General features: G+C 39.9%; 1 protein-coding gene across 1 annotated transcript in view; it reads left to right on the top strand.

Annotated features, from left to right (window-relative positions):
• UNC80 (unc-80 homolog, NALCN channel complex subunit) overlaps positions 1 to 18,130 on the top strand; it is a 221,874-nt gene that overhangs the window by 60,958 nt on the left and 142,786 nt on the right. The window contains 5 exon segments of the mRNA XM_044431977.1: positions 4,174 to 4,382; positions 4,631 to 4,737; positions 7,754 to 7,850; positions 10,606 to 10,778; positions 15,983 to 16,195. Coding sequence (XP_044287912.1) covers positions 4,174 to 4,382; positions 4,631 to 4,737; positions 7,754 to 7,850; positions 10,606 to 10,778; positions 15,983 to 16,195 — 799 coding nt within the window.

Below are 18,130 nucleotides of genomic sequence, written 5' to 3'. Positions count from 1 at the left end.
GGAATAGGTGAATTTAATTCAGATGACCATCAGGTATACTACTGCGGGCAAGAATCCCTCAGAAGAAATGGAGTAGCCTAAATAGTCAATAAAAGAGGAGGAAAAGCAGTACTGGGATACAATCTTTGAAATGACAGAATAATATCAGTTTGAATCCAAGGCAAACCATTCAACATCACAGTAGTCCAAGTCTATGCCCCAACCACAGAGGCTGAAGTTGACCGGTTCTATGAAGGCCTACAACACCTTCTAGAAATAACACCAAAAATGATGTCCTTATCATCATGGGGGATTGGAATGCTAAAATAGGAAGCCAAAAGATAGCCAGAATAACAGGCAAGTTTGGCCTTGGACTACAAAATGAAGCAGGGCACAGGCTGGTAGAATTTTGTCAAGAGAATACGATGGTCAGAGCAAACAGTCTTTTCCAACAACCCAAGAGAAGACTCTACACATGGTCATCACCAGACGGTCAACAAAGAAATCAGACTGACTATGTGCTCTGCAGCCAAAGATGGAGAAGCTCTATACAGTCAGTTAAAACAAGACCAGGAGCTGACTGTGGCTCAGATCATGAGCTTCTTGTTGCAAAATTTAGGCTTAAATTGAAGAAAGTAGGGAAAAGCACTAGGCCACTCAGATATGACCTAAATCATATTCTTGATGAATATACAGTAGATGTGACAAATAAATATAAGGAATTAGATCTGATAGACAGAGTGCCTGAAGAACTATGGACGGAGGTTTGCAACATTGTACAAGAGGTAGCATCTAAAACCATCCCAAAGGAAAAGAAATGCAGAAAAGCAAAATGGCTGTCTGAGGAAGCTTTACAAATAGCTGAGGAAAGAAGGGACAGGAAAGGCAAGGGAGAAAGGAAAAGGTACACCTAATTGAATGCAGAATTCCAGAGAATAGCTAGAAGAGATAAGAAGGCCTTCTTAAATGAACAGTGCAAAGAAATAGAAGAAAACAATAGAATAGGGAGGACCAGAGATCTCTTCAAGAAAATTGGAGATATGAAGGGAAGATTTCATGCAAAGATGGGCATAATAAAGGACCAAAATGGTAGGGACCTAACAGAGGCAGAAGAGAATAAGAAGAGGTGGCAAGATTACCCAGAAGAACTATACAATAAATTGCTTAATATGCCTGATAACAACAATGGGGTGGTCACTGACCTTGAGCCAGACATCTTGGAATGTGAAGTCAAGTGGGCCTTAGGAAGTCTTAGCAACAACATAGTTAGTGAAGGAGACCGTATTCCAGCTGAGCTAAAAAAAAAAAAAAAAAAAAGGCAATGCAGAATCCTAAAAGACAGTGCAGTTAAAGTGCTACACTCAATATGCCAGGAAATTTGGAAAACTCAACAGTGGCCACAGGATTGGAAAAGGTCAGTTCACATTTCAATTCCAAAGAAGGACAGTGCCAAGAAATGTTCAAACTACTGCACCATTGCGCTCATTTCAAATGCTAGCAAAGTTCTGCTCAAAATCCTACAAGCTAGGCTCTAGCAGTATGTGAACCGAGAACTACCAGAAGTACAGACAGGATTTCAAAGAGGCAGAGGAACTAGAAATCAAATTGCCAACATAGCGCTGGATCATGGAGAAAGCTGGGGAGTTCCAGAAAAACATCTACTTCTGCTTCATTGACTATGCTAAAGCCTTTGATTGTGTGGATCACAACACATTGTGGCAAGTTCTTAAAGAGATGGGAGTCCCAGACCATCGTATTTTTCTCTTGAGAAACCTGTATGCAGGTCAAGAAGCAACAGTGAGAACTGGACATGGAACTACTGATTGGTTCAAAATTGGGAAAAGAGTACAGCAAGGCTGCATAGTGTCGCCCTGCCTATTTAACTTATATGCAGAGCATACCATGTGAAAGCTGGGGCTAGGTGAATCAGAAGTTGGAATTAAGATTGCCGGGAGAAATATCAACTTCAGATATGCAGATGATACCACTCTAATGGCAGAAAGTGAAGAGGAACTAAAGAGCCTCTTGATGCGGGTGAATGAGGAGAGCACAAAAGTTGGCTTGAAACTTGACATTAAGAAAACTAAGATCATGGTATCCGGTCCTATCACTTCCTGGCAAATAGATGGGGAAGAAATGGAGGTAGTGACAGATTTTATTTTCCTGGGCTCCAAGATCACCGCAAATGGTGAGTGCAGCCAAGAAATTAAAAGACGCTTGCTCCTTGGGAGGAAAGCTATGGCAAATCTGGATGGCATACTAAAAAGCAGAGACATCACCCTGCTGACAAAAGTTTGTATAGTCAAGGCTGTGGTTTTCCCAGTTGTAATGTATGGCTGTGAAAGTTGGACCATAAGGAAGGCTTAGCGCCGAAGAATTGAGGCCTTTGAATTGTGGTGCTGGAGGAGACTCCTGCGAGTCCCTTGGATGGCACGGCTATCAAACCAGTCAGTCCTAGAGGAGATCAGCCCTGACTGCTCATTAGAAGGCCAGGCACTGAAGATGAAAATCAAATACTTTGGCTACCTAATGAGAAGGAAGGACTCACTGGAGAAGAGCCTAATGCTGGGAAGAATTGATGGCAAAAGAAGAAGGGGGCGGCAGAGAATGAGGTGGCTGGATGGAGTCACTGAAGCAGTTGGTGTGAGCTTAAGTGGACTCTGGGGGATGGTGGAGGATAGGAGAGCCTGGAGGAAAGTTGTCCATGGGGTCACAATGGGTTGGGCATGACTTTGCGAATAACATAACATAACATAACATAAAAGTGGAGAGCATGTATCTCTCCAGTTGTTGGTAGACTGCAACTTCCATCCACTGCTGAGATTTCTATGTGATGCTGTAGTCTCTGGCTGTGGTGTCCCTCAGGGTTCCACCTTATCCCCCATGCTATTTCATGTATATGAAACCACTGGAACAGCTTGTCCAGAGTTTGGGGGTTCAGTGCATTAGGGCAAACAAATTGAAATTTAATCCAGTCAAGACAGAGTTGCTTCTGGTTAGTCAAGAGCTGATCAGGGAATAGGACTCAAGCTTTCCTGGAAGGGGTTACTTCCTCCCTGAAGTCTCAGGTTTGCAATTTGGGTGTACTCCTGGGGTCAGCCCTGAACTTGGATGCTCAGCTTTCAGTGGTAGCCAAGAGCAGCTGAGGCTAGTTTGCCAACTGCATCCATTACTAGAGATGTTTGATCTGGCCATGTCCATACACGCCTTAGTCACATCCCATTTGGACTATTGTAACATGCTGTATGTGGAGATGCCCTTGTACACTGTTTGGAAGCTTCAACTTTTCCAGAGTGCTGTGGCCAAATTGTTGTCTGGTGCTAATTACATGGAGCAACTATAATAGACAATTTAGTATAGACATATTATTATAAAAGCTTCACCATATACCCTTCTTTTTATGGGCATAATTCAAATATTTGTTGTATGCGATATAGCCCCATACTGGTCTGAATAACTGCCTTCTTCCATATGACCCTGTCTGGGTTGCACTTCTTCGGGAAATGCCCTTTTTTAAAGACTGCTACCTGCAGTGGCATGTTTGGTGGCAATACACAAGTGGGTCTTTTCAGCCACCTCTCATAGGCCGTGGCATTGGCTCCCTCTCTGTTGTCTTTCCATGACAGCAGACCTCTGGTGCATAAGATGATCTGCTGATTTGGATGCTATCTTTATTCTGTTGCTGTTGTGTTTTAATTGTATTGTAATGCTTTTATTTTATTGTTATTTTAATCTAATTCTATTTATTTCATTTTAAGCCATCTTGAGTGTGCTTTCTCTTGGAAGAAAGGCAAAAGACAAATAAAAGAAACTAATCGGTCACGTTGCATGTAGCACTTGGGGTGCAGTTGGCCATAGATAAATCATTCTCTCAGCTTCAGCATTCCTATCTCCCATCTGCAACACAAGGATAATACTGCTGACCTCTCTTACAGACCCGTTGTAAGGATCACAAGGACATGTACTGAGTGTTTCTGAGTACTTAAAATACTCAATAAAGGCTAAGCATTATTGTAACAGAACAATATTGTACCTTAATCACCTATTTAAAATTGGCAAAGCAGCTAAAAATCAAAGCAAACAAATGCATTGCAGAGGACAGAGCAAAGTATACAAAAATGATGCTACCATGTTTCTTGCATTCTTGGACATATTAAACTAATCATTACAAACCGTGCAACTGTACTTTCACAGTGATGAACAAATGCAAGGAGCCTCCCTAGGCCGCAAAGATTTCTGGAGAAAGATGTTCAAATCACAGAGTGCAGCAAGTGATACTAGCAGCCAATCTGAGCCTGATACCTCAGAATGCACAACTGCGCACTCAGGGACAACCACTGAGAGGAGATCTCGCTCCCGCTCAAGACGGATCTCACTCCGAAAGAAACTCAAACTCCCCTTAGGTAATTCATGTGTGCCTCTTTCTTGAAGTATTATATAACATTAAGCATTTTCATATTTTTTCATGGGTTGGTAGGTGGACAAAGATCTTCAAAAAAATGTTCTGCTCAGATTTCAACAGCACTAAAAGAATATATAATATTCAGCCTTCCTTCACACTGATTAATGTCTTTTTCAATCCAAAATTAAGGGTTTTTTCCCCACTGGTGGATTCAGACAGATGCTCACATCTTTGTTCTGTGCTTAACAGGGAACTGGCTGAAACGCTCATCCCTTTCTGGCCTTGCAGATGGTGTAGAAGACCTTCTGGATATAAGCTCAGTAGACCGACTCTCTTTCATCAGGCAGAGTTCCAAGGTAGATAAATTGCCTCAGGCTGGTAGGAAGATGTGGTGTGGAGATGTACATGTAGTGTTTTAAAAATGTCCATGTTGTGCTTCCATAGAAAATAAGAGTAGCAATAGCAGTTGAATAGACCTGAAGATGAAATTACCAAGAATGGTGATTTTGGGAGTTAGACAGCAGCCTTTTTCTATGTCACACTCTATGTGAAAGATCAGAAACAATCAGACTGATACTGAATTACTTCTTTTAGAAAGGTATCCTGTATTTGTTCAAAGTTAGCGCTATGCACAGTATAATTTCCATTTATTCGTGTCCTATGCTTAAGGGTAGGTTGGATAGCAGAATGTCCTTGCTTCATTACTTTTCAGATGTTATGGAAGCCTGCATTTCACTATTACAAAGAGTCATGGCTTTCTTTTATGAAAGTTGTTGGGAAGAAGAAAATACACAATATTCTTTTTAATAGGGGTGGGTAACTAATGGTGCTACAGTTTCCATCAGACCTGACCGGTAGAGCCAGTGGTGAGGGATGATGGATGTTCTAGGGCAAAACATCTGAAGGACCACAAATTGCCCACTTTTGCTAGGTTATGAAACAGAGATACCCCTTGTGGGTACTGTGTTTAGCCAAAGGCAACAGTGCCTTTTGCTTTTGGGACTCTTTACTGTCCACACGTTAGCAGCAAGACAAGACCAAGGGCTATAATAAGTTTCACTGTTTGGGGGAAACACAGGAGACTGCACTTAGAATATTGTGTCCAGTTATGGTCACCTCACCTGAATAAGGACATTATTGAATTGGAAAAAGTACAGAGAAGGGCAACAAAATGTTCAGGAGGCTGAGAAGCTCCCCTATGAGGAGCGGCTGGAACAAATGGGACTGTTCAGCTAGGAAAAAAGGTGAATGGTGATGGAGGGGTTTAAAATTGTGTACGGAGTGAAGAAAATGGAGAGGGAGATGTTCTTCTCCCTCTTCTATAACACTTGAACCTGGGATCTCAAAGAACTGATTGCAAGAAGATTTAGGACAGACAGGAGGAAGTACTTCTTTACACAGTGGATAGTTGAACTATGGAATTCACTGCCATGGAAAATAGTGAAGGACATCAATCTGGATGGCTTTAAAAAGGGATTGGACAGATTTATGGAAGAAGAGGCGATTAGCAGCTACTAGCATTACTGGTTATGTGCTACTACCTTTGCAGAGGTGGCCTGCCTGCATACACCAGTTGCTGAGGAGCTTGGGCAGGTGGAGGTCTTACCCCATCCTGCTTGAGGGATCCTATTGGCTGCTGTCTTGCCACTGTGTGTTTGGGATGCTGAACTAGATGGACCTTTGGTCTGAGCCAGCATGGCTTTTCTAAAAGTCATGTTCTTAAAGCCTTTTCATGTGGAACTCCACAGACAGGCCTGTGGTGGTAATGGTGTCCTCAGATAGGCCTGTCCTGCATAGTGCAAGTTCATAACAATATAGGTAATTTTCTAGTTTAAGTCAAACACCTTAATGTGAGCCCAGAAAACAATTGGCCTTTTATGGAAGAGGGTAGTTTGGCCTTGCCTACAATGGTCTAGATCAGGGGTCAGCAACCCGCAGCTCCGGAGCCGCATATGGTTCTTTCATCCCTCTGCTGCAGCTCCCTGTTGCTCAAAATATGCGTCACAACCGCCAATGTGAGACACTCACCGGCACACAATTTATTGAGCTTTTGGACCCCCAGTAGGCCAACCATGGATAAATCCAGTAAAATAAATGTTTCAGAAGAAAACAGAACATTTAATGGTATGTGGGCAGATTCATTTGCTTTCACTGCTGACGAGACTGGTTTACCAGTATGCTTAGTATGGAGTGAAAAACTGGCAAATAACAAAAAGTCGAATGTTGCAAGACATTTCCAGAATAAACACACAGCCTTTGCTGAAAAATATCTGGAGATGAGAGAAAAAAAGCCATTTCAGAAATGATGCGAAAGGTTGATCTGAGCAAAAATCATAATTTAAGTTCGGCTTTTTATTTCATAAATACGAGGCTCAAATAGACATTGAGTATTTTATTTGAAAGTAACCTTCAACCCAGCATCTTTTTTTTCGGAGTTCAAAATGTTTTTGTTGCATGCAGAAATTGTTTTCTCTGTAGCAGTTCATTGATTGTAGCAGTTTTTTTATACATAGCGTAAAGGTGAAGTCCTTTTTATTTTCTCAGGCTTTTTAGCTCTTTTATATTCACATGCTTTTAGGTATTTGTACTGTTGCTGGCTTTTGGTTTTGATATTTTAGTTTTATTCTGGTTTACACTTAGGTTTTTTATGTTATGTTTTATGTTTGCTTATGACTAGGTTTTTTTCAACTATCTGAATCATGCTATAAATTAATAAATATTGCTCTACCTCTTGGCTTTCTTCTGAGGATGAGCAGGGTGTGTGTTACAAATGGCAGATGGGCATTCCACTTTCACTACTGGGCACTTCAGTAATAGTTGTAGTTGTAGTTTGATTTGTGAGTACTTTCTAGGGCAGTGGAAGCTTCTTATAATCTGTTTCCTGTTGGCTGCCAGAGCCATGTAAACCTTAAACCTATACCTTTGGTGGAGAACTTTCACCACTATTTTATATATTTATAAAACCTGCTTGGAGTTCTAGAGCCAACAGACTGCCTTCTTCTCCACATTTGGGGTACAATTTAGGGAAGGCTTGGTGGGTAGCTGTAGGAACTTGTCAATGTTTTCCTAAGCAACTGAGTGAGAAAACTGGAGAGGATTCCTTTGTTCTTTGTTTAGCCGGCTTATTTTTCCCTCCTTGGTGGCTAATTTTCCTCAGGAGAATTAACTATTAAGGAAAGAGATAAACATAGTTAAACAACCAAAGAAAGCTGGCCAGTAACTCCTCCTTCTTTGCTTGTTTGACTGTTATTTCCCAGCTTGGTTGCTCTTCTGTAGGCATGTGTGTTCAAACTTTTGTGTTTACAAGAATGGAGAGTATGTTACTTGAAAAAGGGCATATTAACAATGAATGATGCACCCTCTTTTGTTAAGGTGAAATTCAATAGTGCAGTGAAGCTGTCAGAAGGAGGTCCAGGAAGTGGCCTGGAGAATGGGCGTGATGAAGAGGAGAATTTCTTCAAGCGGCTTGGTAAATGGCGCACCTGCCGAAGACATCCATCCAAGCTTCATCACACAGAAGAAAAAGATGGTTAGAAATCAGGGTTCTGTTTCTTCAGTCCTTTTAATTTTAACTCTTCCTTTGTTCCTTCTTTAATTTACTTACCCTCCTCCTTTAATTTATCCTCTATCCTTTAAAAAGATGGATTTAGTACCCCTTCAGTTTCACTCTTACTTTCTCTCTGGCTCTGTATACTTTATAGCCATTTTCTCCTTAAGCCATTTGATTTCAATGTCATTCTAGCCAAGAAGGAAAAGCACATATAGGCCAATAAATTAAAAGTAAGTAACATTTGGACTTCCCAAAATAAAATCCACAACTTGGAGAAATTATTTGAAGGCAAATATCTAATTTCAAACATATTATGCTAATATTTAATTTCACTCCTTGATGGAAATGCCCACTAGCTTTTATTCTCCATTATTGATCATCTACCATTTTCTGTAAAATTCAGCACTGATGAAATGGAAAACCCTGTACAAAATGTGTTTTAATTATCTCTTTTCTTCTGTGTTTGCTTGTCTTGTGTCTTCATACCATTTCTTAGAGAGATGCTGTCTCTTTAATACTATTAATAATAACATTAAGGATAATTATCTGAGGCATACATTTAATTGTTTTGTTGTTTTTAAACAGTGGCATTTGAGAAGAAAATGTGTTCCTTTCTATAAAAAAGGGATAGGAATTATATGCTTTCAAGTGCTTCAGAGCCATCCAGTTGCAGATGTGAACTCCTTGTTACCAAGGCAACATCCTTGCATCTTGACATTCTCCTATTTTTATACTGATAAAGGAACACAGCATCCCATCTCAATGGATTTTGTTCTCTTTGTACTTTTCATAGCACTCTAGAAGATCTGACATTACCTACTGCATTGTCAAACATAGTAGTAACATTATTACATCAGTGTATATATCCTTTAGCCGTTGCACCATCATGCAATACATTTCCATACAAAGAGGAGTGCTGTACTAAATAAAGTCATGTCATTATTGCTTTCCAATACTATTTTAATAAAAATACAAGATGGGCTCTTTTTAGCTGAAAGTACTTTCTTCATTGTGCCCAGTAGAATACAAAACAAACAAAGGCCTGTTGCTGCATGTGAATTTATTATTTAGAATCTGATATTTGTGTTAAAGTAATGCATGGCCAGGGCTTGCAGTGTAACAGATTTAAGTGACAAAGCTCAAATTTTAGATCCTAAATTATGATGCAAGCATCTGAATTTTTAAATAACATTCAACTTCTAAGTGATAGCATTTATAATTCAATTCAGGGTTGAATGGGAATTTGAACAGTTCAATTTTAACAGAAACATAATTGTGTTATCATTCAATGAAATTGTGATAATATATAGTTTTTTCAGAAAGAAATTATTCCTCCCAAGTTCTTTTCTGACAAGGCCTGGATTTTCAAAAGCATTTCTACTGAGTCAGTAATTCATGAATATATATTCTATAACACTTTCCCTTTTCCTTCCTCTGTGGTACCAAAGTTAATATAAATGAGCACTGCACTCGAGAACTCACTCAAGAAAGGTGAGAAAGCAGATTCAATAAAGGGTTGAGAGGATGATTCCACCTTTTCATTTGTTAGTAAAGTGACTGCATTATTATTAAGTGTGCATAGTATTGCTCTGAATTCATTTTCTTGGTCACTCACAGAAGAGTCTGGCAGAATATCGGGACAGTGGGATGGATGGTTGAAAACTAGCTTAGGCAGCTAGCTCTATCCTTTTTTAAAAGATGGCCTTTTTAAAAAAATGAAGGAGGAGGGACAGGGACGTGCTATCCAGACCCACTCTCCACCCATAACCTCTCTGCATTGACATGGAAGGTCTGAAAAAGAACTGCAAGTTGCAACCATATTCAGCTCAATATGATTACATTGCTGCACACAACAGGGAAATCTCTGCAGTCCCTGATATTGCAACATTTTGTTCAGCATCCTCTGAAATGGCTACTCTTCACAGTCTGCTTACTACCTGTACAGTGAGAATTTTTTGCTACATATCCACCAATAAGAGTGTACTCATCTAGAAAATGACTGTGAAAAAGAATTCAGTAGACCAGTTGCAAAGCCTGAGCACAGTTGAGAGTAAATTCTATTGACATAATTGGGCCTTACCCCAAGGAAATTTGTGTCTTTGAGTATTGTGGAGGCTCATGGTCTGATCCTATAATGCTCTTGCACACACTTGAATCCTAGATTGCATTACATGCTCCTGATCCTCAGACTTAAGTAAAGTCAATCAATGCAGCTAAATTTAGTCTCACTTGAAAGCAGTGGGATGACATATTCCACTGGTTCAATGGGACTTAGTCATGTCTACTGGTTTTAGGTGATCTGCACTTCTTGAAGCTAGACTCTGTACGCTTCCTCCAGGTTTGGAAAAATATTGCAGTAACAATACTGTCCTAGTGCTTTCACCATTTTGCTTCCTGACATGCTACAGCCATTGCAAATAGTGCACCAGTCAGTATGTATCCTCCCTCACCCATTTTCTTCACTACTAGCTGAGATGAAACATCTCAAAGTTCACAGATAGCACTGTGCTCATGGAAGATCTTCATGCATGTCTCTATCCTTATGTTAGGCTTGGCGGAAAAGTAGGAACCACATATGCCAGGAGTTTCTGAGAGCCCATTTTATGCTTAAATTCTTGTGGGGCCCTTCTCTTTCCCCTCTCTCCCACCACCCCCTTTTCTATTCTCTTTTAAGGTTGTCAGACCTATGATGATCATCTGGCTTCCAACCAGGAGGGGAGTAAATCCAAGAACATTGTGAATCTGGGAGCAATACGACAAGGCATGAGGCGCTTTCAGTTTCTCTTAAACTGTTGCGAGCCAGGGACAATCCCTGATGCCTCAATTCTGGCAGCTGCCCTGGATCTTGTAAGTCACCACATGAATGCTCACATACACTGTTTGCAACAAGTAATCCAATGATGCATAAACCAAGACATGCTAAAGCATCATTACTTGTGCAGACTGGCAGAATGGGGATGGGGGAAGGGAAAAAGGAAAGAATAATAGAACTGCCAAGAGGGTTTGTTGTTGTTGTGGCCCATCTTTAACTATTCATATGGGTAAAATATTAGTTTTACTAGATTTATGCTGCATCTAATGAAAAGTGTTATTTTATTATTTGGATTTTTTAAGGCTCCACATTTCACAACTCCTATAAGGAATACTTTGTGAATGTATGATAAAAGTAACAGTCACATATATTCCTCTGACTACTGTAATTCCATGAAGAAATTCATCTGATGCTATAACTAATTAAAGCAAACCAGAATTGTAGTTATTCACTGGGATTGGGCAAGTCTTCAAAGCATATTCATTTATGGTTTATTTATAGTAGGGTGATTTGTGGATCCAAGCCTAGCATAGACAATGATCCAATCTGTGCAGTTGCTCAAACTACTTTATGCTTCTTGCTTTCCTCTCATCTCATCCAAAAAGTTATTTTGTAGTTAAAATCTTTTGTGTTGCATGGCATGTATTTATAGGTGTTTCTACTTATGCACACATATTTACAATTCACTAGCATCAACAGCTTCATTTGGGCTCTTTTGCTTATTTCCTTGAGTCAGTTTCTATTAGGCAGCAGCCAACTTTAGCTGCCCTTGGGAAAGTACATGAAAAAAGATGCCCGAACTCTTATTTTTTCAGGCATCCTCCCACACAATTTTGTGCAGCATGATTTCCTGTCCCCCATACCTGCCTGCTTTTCCTACATGTTTCACTGTGGCAGTCAGGGGAGTTAGTGCTCTGAAAGCTCAACCTTTTTGCATAGTGCAATCAGTGCTGTCTCTTTCCTTACTACCCCAACTATTTTAAACTAATGTTGAAAGATTTTAGGACAAATGTTCCTGGAATACAGTTCTTAGGTAAGAAAACCAGACACATTTTTTACTATGCTTTATTTATGAATGCATGCTGACATTTATAAAATTGTTTCCATTTTCCATCTCTGATCCCAAAGCCACATGCCTTCTTCCACACAGATGTTAACAGGGCCTTCAGGAGTAGAATATATTGTCTTTATCCAGCCAAACAATCGCTACACCACTGCTCAACCCTTATTTCCCTGGGCTTGGCACAGACTTCTAATATATTCCCTCCCATTCCTTGCCTCATTAAAGGCATTGTCTGTTTCAAAAAACAGGGATTGATGGGTATCCTTTAGCTTCTTAAGGTCTCGGGTTTATATTTATAGTCAGACATGGCAGTAGGTGACACAAACACAAATGCAGTTTAGACACTGTCTCCTTTCTGTGGAATCTAGTACCACTTCTAACCATTCTGGTGACAGGAGCTCATCTCATGTCACTTTGGGGTCTGAAAATCTTACCAGCAGCTCCAGTTCACTTTACTCTGGAAATCTCAGTCATTGGCTCTTGCCCCTCCCTCTTGATTGCAGCCAGATTCTGCATCCTGTCGGCTTCTTTTGTCTGTACGAGGAAATGCAGGCAGGTACTAAGGAACTATGGGGTTTGTAGTTTACAGGAGAGCAGGTTGTTTAGCAACCTTCACAGGCTGGTGTGTGCCATATAGTCAAAACTACAACTCCTAGGGTTCCTATCTCTTGACTGTGTTGGCTGGGGCTCATAGAAACTGAAGCCCCAAACATCTGCAGGGCACCAGGTTGGTGGGGACCCTTCTATAGGGAGGAAAATATGTTTGTTGCTCAAAGTACAAGTCTTAGCCTGGAGTTTCTGTTAAAGGCATTCTCTGCACCTGAGCCAGCAGATCATTGTTCAGAGTGCTGTGTTTTGCTCTTATAGTGCTTCTGTTTGTCTCCAGCAAATGCTGCAAATCTTACAAGACCTTATCGGGGCTGGACACCCCATAAATTTGTACAAACACCCTCAAGCAGGATCTACAATTTAACCTCAAATTTTCCCTCATGATAATTGGCTCCCCACTTCCATTCATGGGCCTGTCCTGAACCTTTGTTGTAAGTGTTGAACTTATTGCAAAGCTTTGTAGGATCATGTGAAGCACTGTGATGGAAGGTGGGGGTTGCCTTTAGTGTTTTTTGGTTTTGTTACCATATTTAAAAATCATAGCACAAATATAGTAATGGAAGAAACACAGGGGCCATTTTGTAAACAGAAATTCCAAAGGAAGTGTCCATCTTGTTAGAATTTTGCAGCCATGTTTTGCTTTTTTTCTGTTGACAGTGAAAGTGGTAACTTGTGGTTCTTTTCAGCAATGCATCTCCTGGCTGATTCATTTCTCTTCATTTGTGATGTGTTTCTCTGTGGTGTGAATTCATCCTTATCCATTCTGTCACACATCTTCATCTTTCTCTTGCTGCTGCTTCAGATTGCTCTGGGGATAAGGTAAGCTATTGCAGGGTATTTGCATAATACTCTGACCTTCAGCATGTTAACTCTGAGTATAATGTTTATAACATTTGCTTTATATTTAGAATGAGTCAATAGGAATTTACATAATGAATCCTTCTTGTCTGAGAGAAAGCTTTAAGAATAAGGTTATGCTGGAAACCATTGTGCAGACAAGTATGAAGGACTCATGTTGCCCGGCAACCAATCCCTCTTCAGCAACTTGTGGACATGCTGCACATTCCAGTTCAAAACATCCGTGCCACTTTCTTTAGAAAGAGCAGCCTCAGAGCCTCCAATCTAGACTGGGAACCATGGTGGTGGTGCTGGTGTTCTTATCCTTGGAATCCTGGCTTCCCTGTTTTGCTGCAAAAAATCATTCCACAAAGCTATTTCTGTCTAACGAGCTTGGACAGATTGAAGCACTTTTAGGCCCTTTATCACTATGTATATCTTTGCTCCTCCAAGATATTCAGTCCCTGATCTAAGAGAAATAAAGGGTATGCTACATTCCTAACCAACTCCCACCCAGCACATTGAATGTACACTACTCCTAGAGTGCTTTCTGCAATTATCTTGGAAAATCTTGCTGTAGGCCCTGCCTTGTTTGATGAGAGCATGTAGTGAGACCTCTGTGCTGTTGTGCCCAGGAGAGTCTCCTGCTTCAGGACATTCATTTGACACCCTTCATTTTGACTTTCCGGCTAAAAACTCTTTGGCCTCTTGCCTGGGTTTGGTCTCCAGACAAGAGATTATCTGATTGTACTTTGTTGATATTTGCTTGACATTATCTGCTCTCATATTTTCCATTTTCTTATTAATATAAAAACATCATTGATTCTGAAATAGCCCCTCTATTTGATCTCCCTGCCACCCCCCCCCAATAATATCATATACCTATACACACATGTTTCTTTATCAAGGCCCTGGAGAAATAGCTGGGGCTAAATCAGATGTGCATGCGTGCGTGCATGTGTGCGCGCGCTTACTAAACATGCTTGCCCAATTGACTCTAAAGTGGGATGGTGCAGGTTAAGATTTTATATGAAATGAACATACAATGGAGAAGAAGAAATCTCACCCACTCCTCATCTTTCCTTACCATTGTCCCACTGTTTTAACCTGTTTTTCTGATGCTGGAGGTGAGCTGGGAGGGAGAAAACAGCACAAAATAGCAAATTCAGCAAGGTAAGGCCAGGAGGATGGCAGGTATCATTTTCCCTCCTTCTAATATAATACAGCAAGTTGGTTCCCACATTTCTTCTTTATAATCAAACAGACAAGCACTTGTTTAAAACAGACTCTTGTGTCACTTTAAAGTGACATAAATTGACATATGCTTCTATGGACTGGAGTTCACTTCATCAGATAAATGGGAGATGAAATTACAGCTCATGTTATCAGAGTCTGATGAACCAAGATGCTTGAAACATCCCCACAATTGTCTATGTATTGCCACCACTTAATTTTAATGTGATGAGCTTGGGGGAAGATGTTCTTTATATAATTCATGTGTTGGAGGCAGCAGTTTCTGTTGGAGAAATTGTGCAGAGATTCTTATTGCAATCATATGCTTGCATAGGCTTGCCACTAAGCATAGCTTTTCAGATTGAAGAGGAATAATATAAAATTCTTAGATAGAAATAACTCCTACAATTCCCAGCAACTCTTCTTCTTTTCTGCCTAAATGTGCATAAAATAGTGCATGTCTACAATGTTTTAAATAACTTACATGTAATTTTTAAAGTCTTCTTGCCAGAGTAGTTAGACTCAAAGAAAATGATTTGCTTGTGGATGAAGGGCATTAGTTTGAAGTTTTAGTGAGCGTGCATTAACAGGAACAACCCTCTTCCCCCCCCCACCCCATACATGGCATGTGTCTATTCTTGCTTGTCATTGCTTCCATTTGATCCAGTTGAGAACTTAGGGAACCTGGTTGTGAGTTGAGCAGATGCTTGCTCCTAAGTGAGAAAGACAGTACCTGTACTAGGACTTATTTTTGTCCTATGTTTTAAAGAGAGAAAAAGGCATAAGGCTCAATCCTATGGCTTCCCATCACCATTGTGGAGGGGCATGTTTTTCAGGGTCCCAACTTTGAGGCCCTGCAACCTCAGTACTGTGACTCTGAAAACCAAGCCCCTGTTTGAGCTGCTTTGCAGAAATAACCACTCTGGCTGCCTCTATGAGGTTGCAAATCAGCCTCAGAAAGGAGTAAAAGGTGAGGAAGGTTAAAACTGGGGCTGGCAGCTTATGCCATATCCAGACGGCTTCCTTTCCCGCCCCCTTTGCACTGGGAGTTCATCGGGACGGCCAAAACTGACCAACTTGATCAAATGCAGGGCACAAGATGCAGCACATTGCACTGGGCATTGGATGCACATAAATAAGCCTTCAAGTTTGGAAGCTTAGGTGCAGCGAGGGCGGGGATGATAGGATCACACTGTTAGAAGCATGTCATGCCACCAACTCAAAATATTATATTGGTGTTTGGATCACAAATCTAATATCAAAAATAAAATTTTAACATATACAAACCTGCTTCTTCTTGCTAAGTGGTAAAGTAGCGTGATAAACATAAGTGATATGTGATAACTACCTCATTAAAATTGTCTTGTAGCAGAATATGCTGCATTAACCAGAAGTAGCCAAAGAAATACAGATCTACATAAAATGTTCTGTAACACTAAATATTTTGGCACCCTGTTATTTCAGGATTGTTAATGACATTTTGCTAACATATTCTAGGAAGCACCAGTAGTGGCAAGAGCAGCCCTTTTCCTGGAATGTGCCCGCTTTGTTCACCGCTGTAACCGTGGCAACTGGCCAGAATGGATGAAGGGACACCACGTGAATATCACTAAAAAGGGCCTTTCCCGTGGGCGCTCCCCAATAGTGGGGAATAAACGGAATCAGAAGTTACAGTGGAATGCAGCCAAACTCTTCTACCAGTGGGGAGATGTATGTTTCTGTTCTTTTGTTCATTTATCAGCATTAAACAGCAGCATTTGTATTCAGTTGTATCAATCTACAGCCTAATCAGAAAGAAGCTACATAGTGGAACTTGGAAAATCGATATTGTCAGTGTTCCACTAGTCACTATGTTTTAAAATATTTATTATATTATAATACATAAATATGTTATAAAGTGCAATAAACCATTTCTGACCTCTGTCTACCTGGACACTATAATCAAATTCTGGGGTCTCTCTCTGATTGCCATCTCTAATGGAGGCTTGGATGGTGGCAACAAGGTGAAGAGCCTTTTCAGTGGTGGCCCCCCAGTTATGGAATGAGCTCCCCACTGAGGCCCACCTAGCTCCAACTTTAATATCTTCTCAGTGCCAGGTAAAGACTGTCCCCTACTGCTGGGCATTCAATTAATTATTGGGCTCTACTGGTTGTTAAATAGTGTTTAACAGAGTTTTTTCAATGTATATTTTTTGTTTTTATTTGGTTTTAAATTTTGTATTGTTAACTTTTATGATGTAATATATTTTACTTGGTATATTTTATATTGTTTTAAAATATGCTGCTTGAACTGCTCAGAAAGCATCGACTGTTGAGAGCTATAGAAATTAAGTAAATAAAAAGCAAATAATCAGCCAGATCAAGCATGCTCAGAAAATACTTTTTAGCTCAGCTACCTAGTATTTCATTAGACAAGAGGAAAAAGCAGTGTAATAAAAAGGTGACAAATTTCACATCAGATTAGAACACTGAAAAAATGTTTATATGTTAGTATCTGAGTACCATGTAGCCTTCAAAAAGTCAATAAAGGGGCACGAGAAATTAGAAGAACAGCTTATCTTTTGCCTGTCATCACTTAAATGGATATAGTCTGTTAGCACAACTTTCCAAACTTGACATCACCATTCATTTAATGTTGGCATTGTATTACTTCTCCATTTTCATGCAATCAAAATTCTAGCAACAGTCATTAAGTTCTGAACCATATCTTTATGCAAAGGATCTTTTTTATCTACATAACGAACCAAGAGTGCTAGAAGCTTACAGGATAAAGAAATGTGTACAGTTAGTTTGACACATATACCCTTTTCCCAATAGTAATTAATTAGATGGCATTTCCACCACATTAATTTTGTAGTTTTTACGTCACCAATGCCCATCTTTACAGATCCTATAGATGTGACTTATTTAATTCAGCCTCAGACAGTATTGGTATAGTATTCTACAGTTTGTTCTTTTTCATAATAATTCAGGGTGAAAATACCCTGAGAATATTTTCTCTAGCTGTTGTTTAGCAGCTATAGGATTGTTCTATTCCCTAATGTTCCTAAAATCCAGTAAATTGACCTGCCATTTATTTAGTAGTGATGATGATGATTTTCATTTCTATACATCTCAGTAGCCAAAACTCTTTGGGCAGTTTTCAACCATTCATAGTATGGGGCCATAATGTAATACATTCCATTAAAAATCCAAAATGCAATATTTAAAGACAGTTTAGTAGCTAAAACAATGTGATATACAGTCAATATGTTAAAGCATCTGACATAATATACCTTCAAGCCATTAAGTATCATTGGATGTCTTTAAATGCTTTGGCACAGAAGGCTGCCTTATTCTGGTGCCAAACGGATAACAGATGGGCCTCAGTGAGGAGATCCTTCTGCAGCCAGGGGCTCACCACTGAGAAGACCTTCCTCATTGTTGCCAAACTTTAAGCCTCCCTTGCAGGTTTAAGTCAAAGGAAGGCCTCTTATGTTTTTTTTTAATCATTATTATTTTCTCTACTAATTTAAATGAAAACAACAATTATTCCCGAGACATCAGCCATACTGGGTTGATATCTTATTACAATTGATAAATATTTCAGCTCTATTTCAGCAATATTTCATTGCTAATGTTACTTTAATATTTCTTTCCCACAGC

This window comes from Varanus komodoensis, unplaced genomic scaffold (genome assembly GCF_004798865.1).
Source record: "Varanus komodoensis strain SLA01 unplaced genomic scaffold, ASM479886v1 scaffold23, whole genome shotgun sequence".
In the NCBI taxonomy this organism is placed as follows: domain Eukaryota; kingdom Metazoa; phylum Chordata; class Lepidosauria; order Squamata; family Varanidae; genus Varanus; species Varanus komodoensis.
This window is presented reverse-complemented; position numbering and strand designations above follow the sequence as displayed.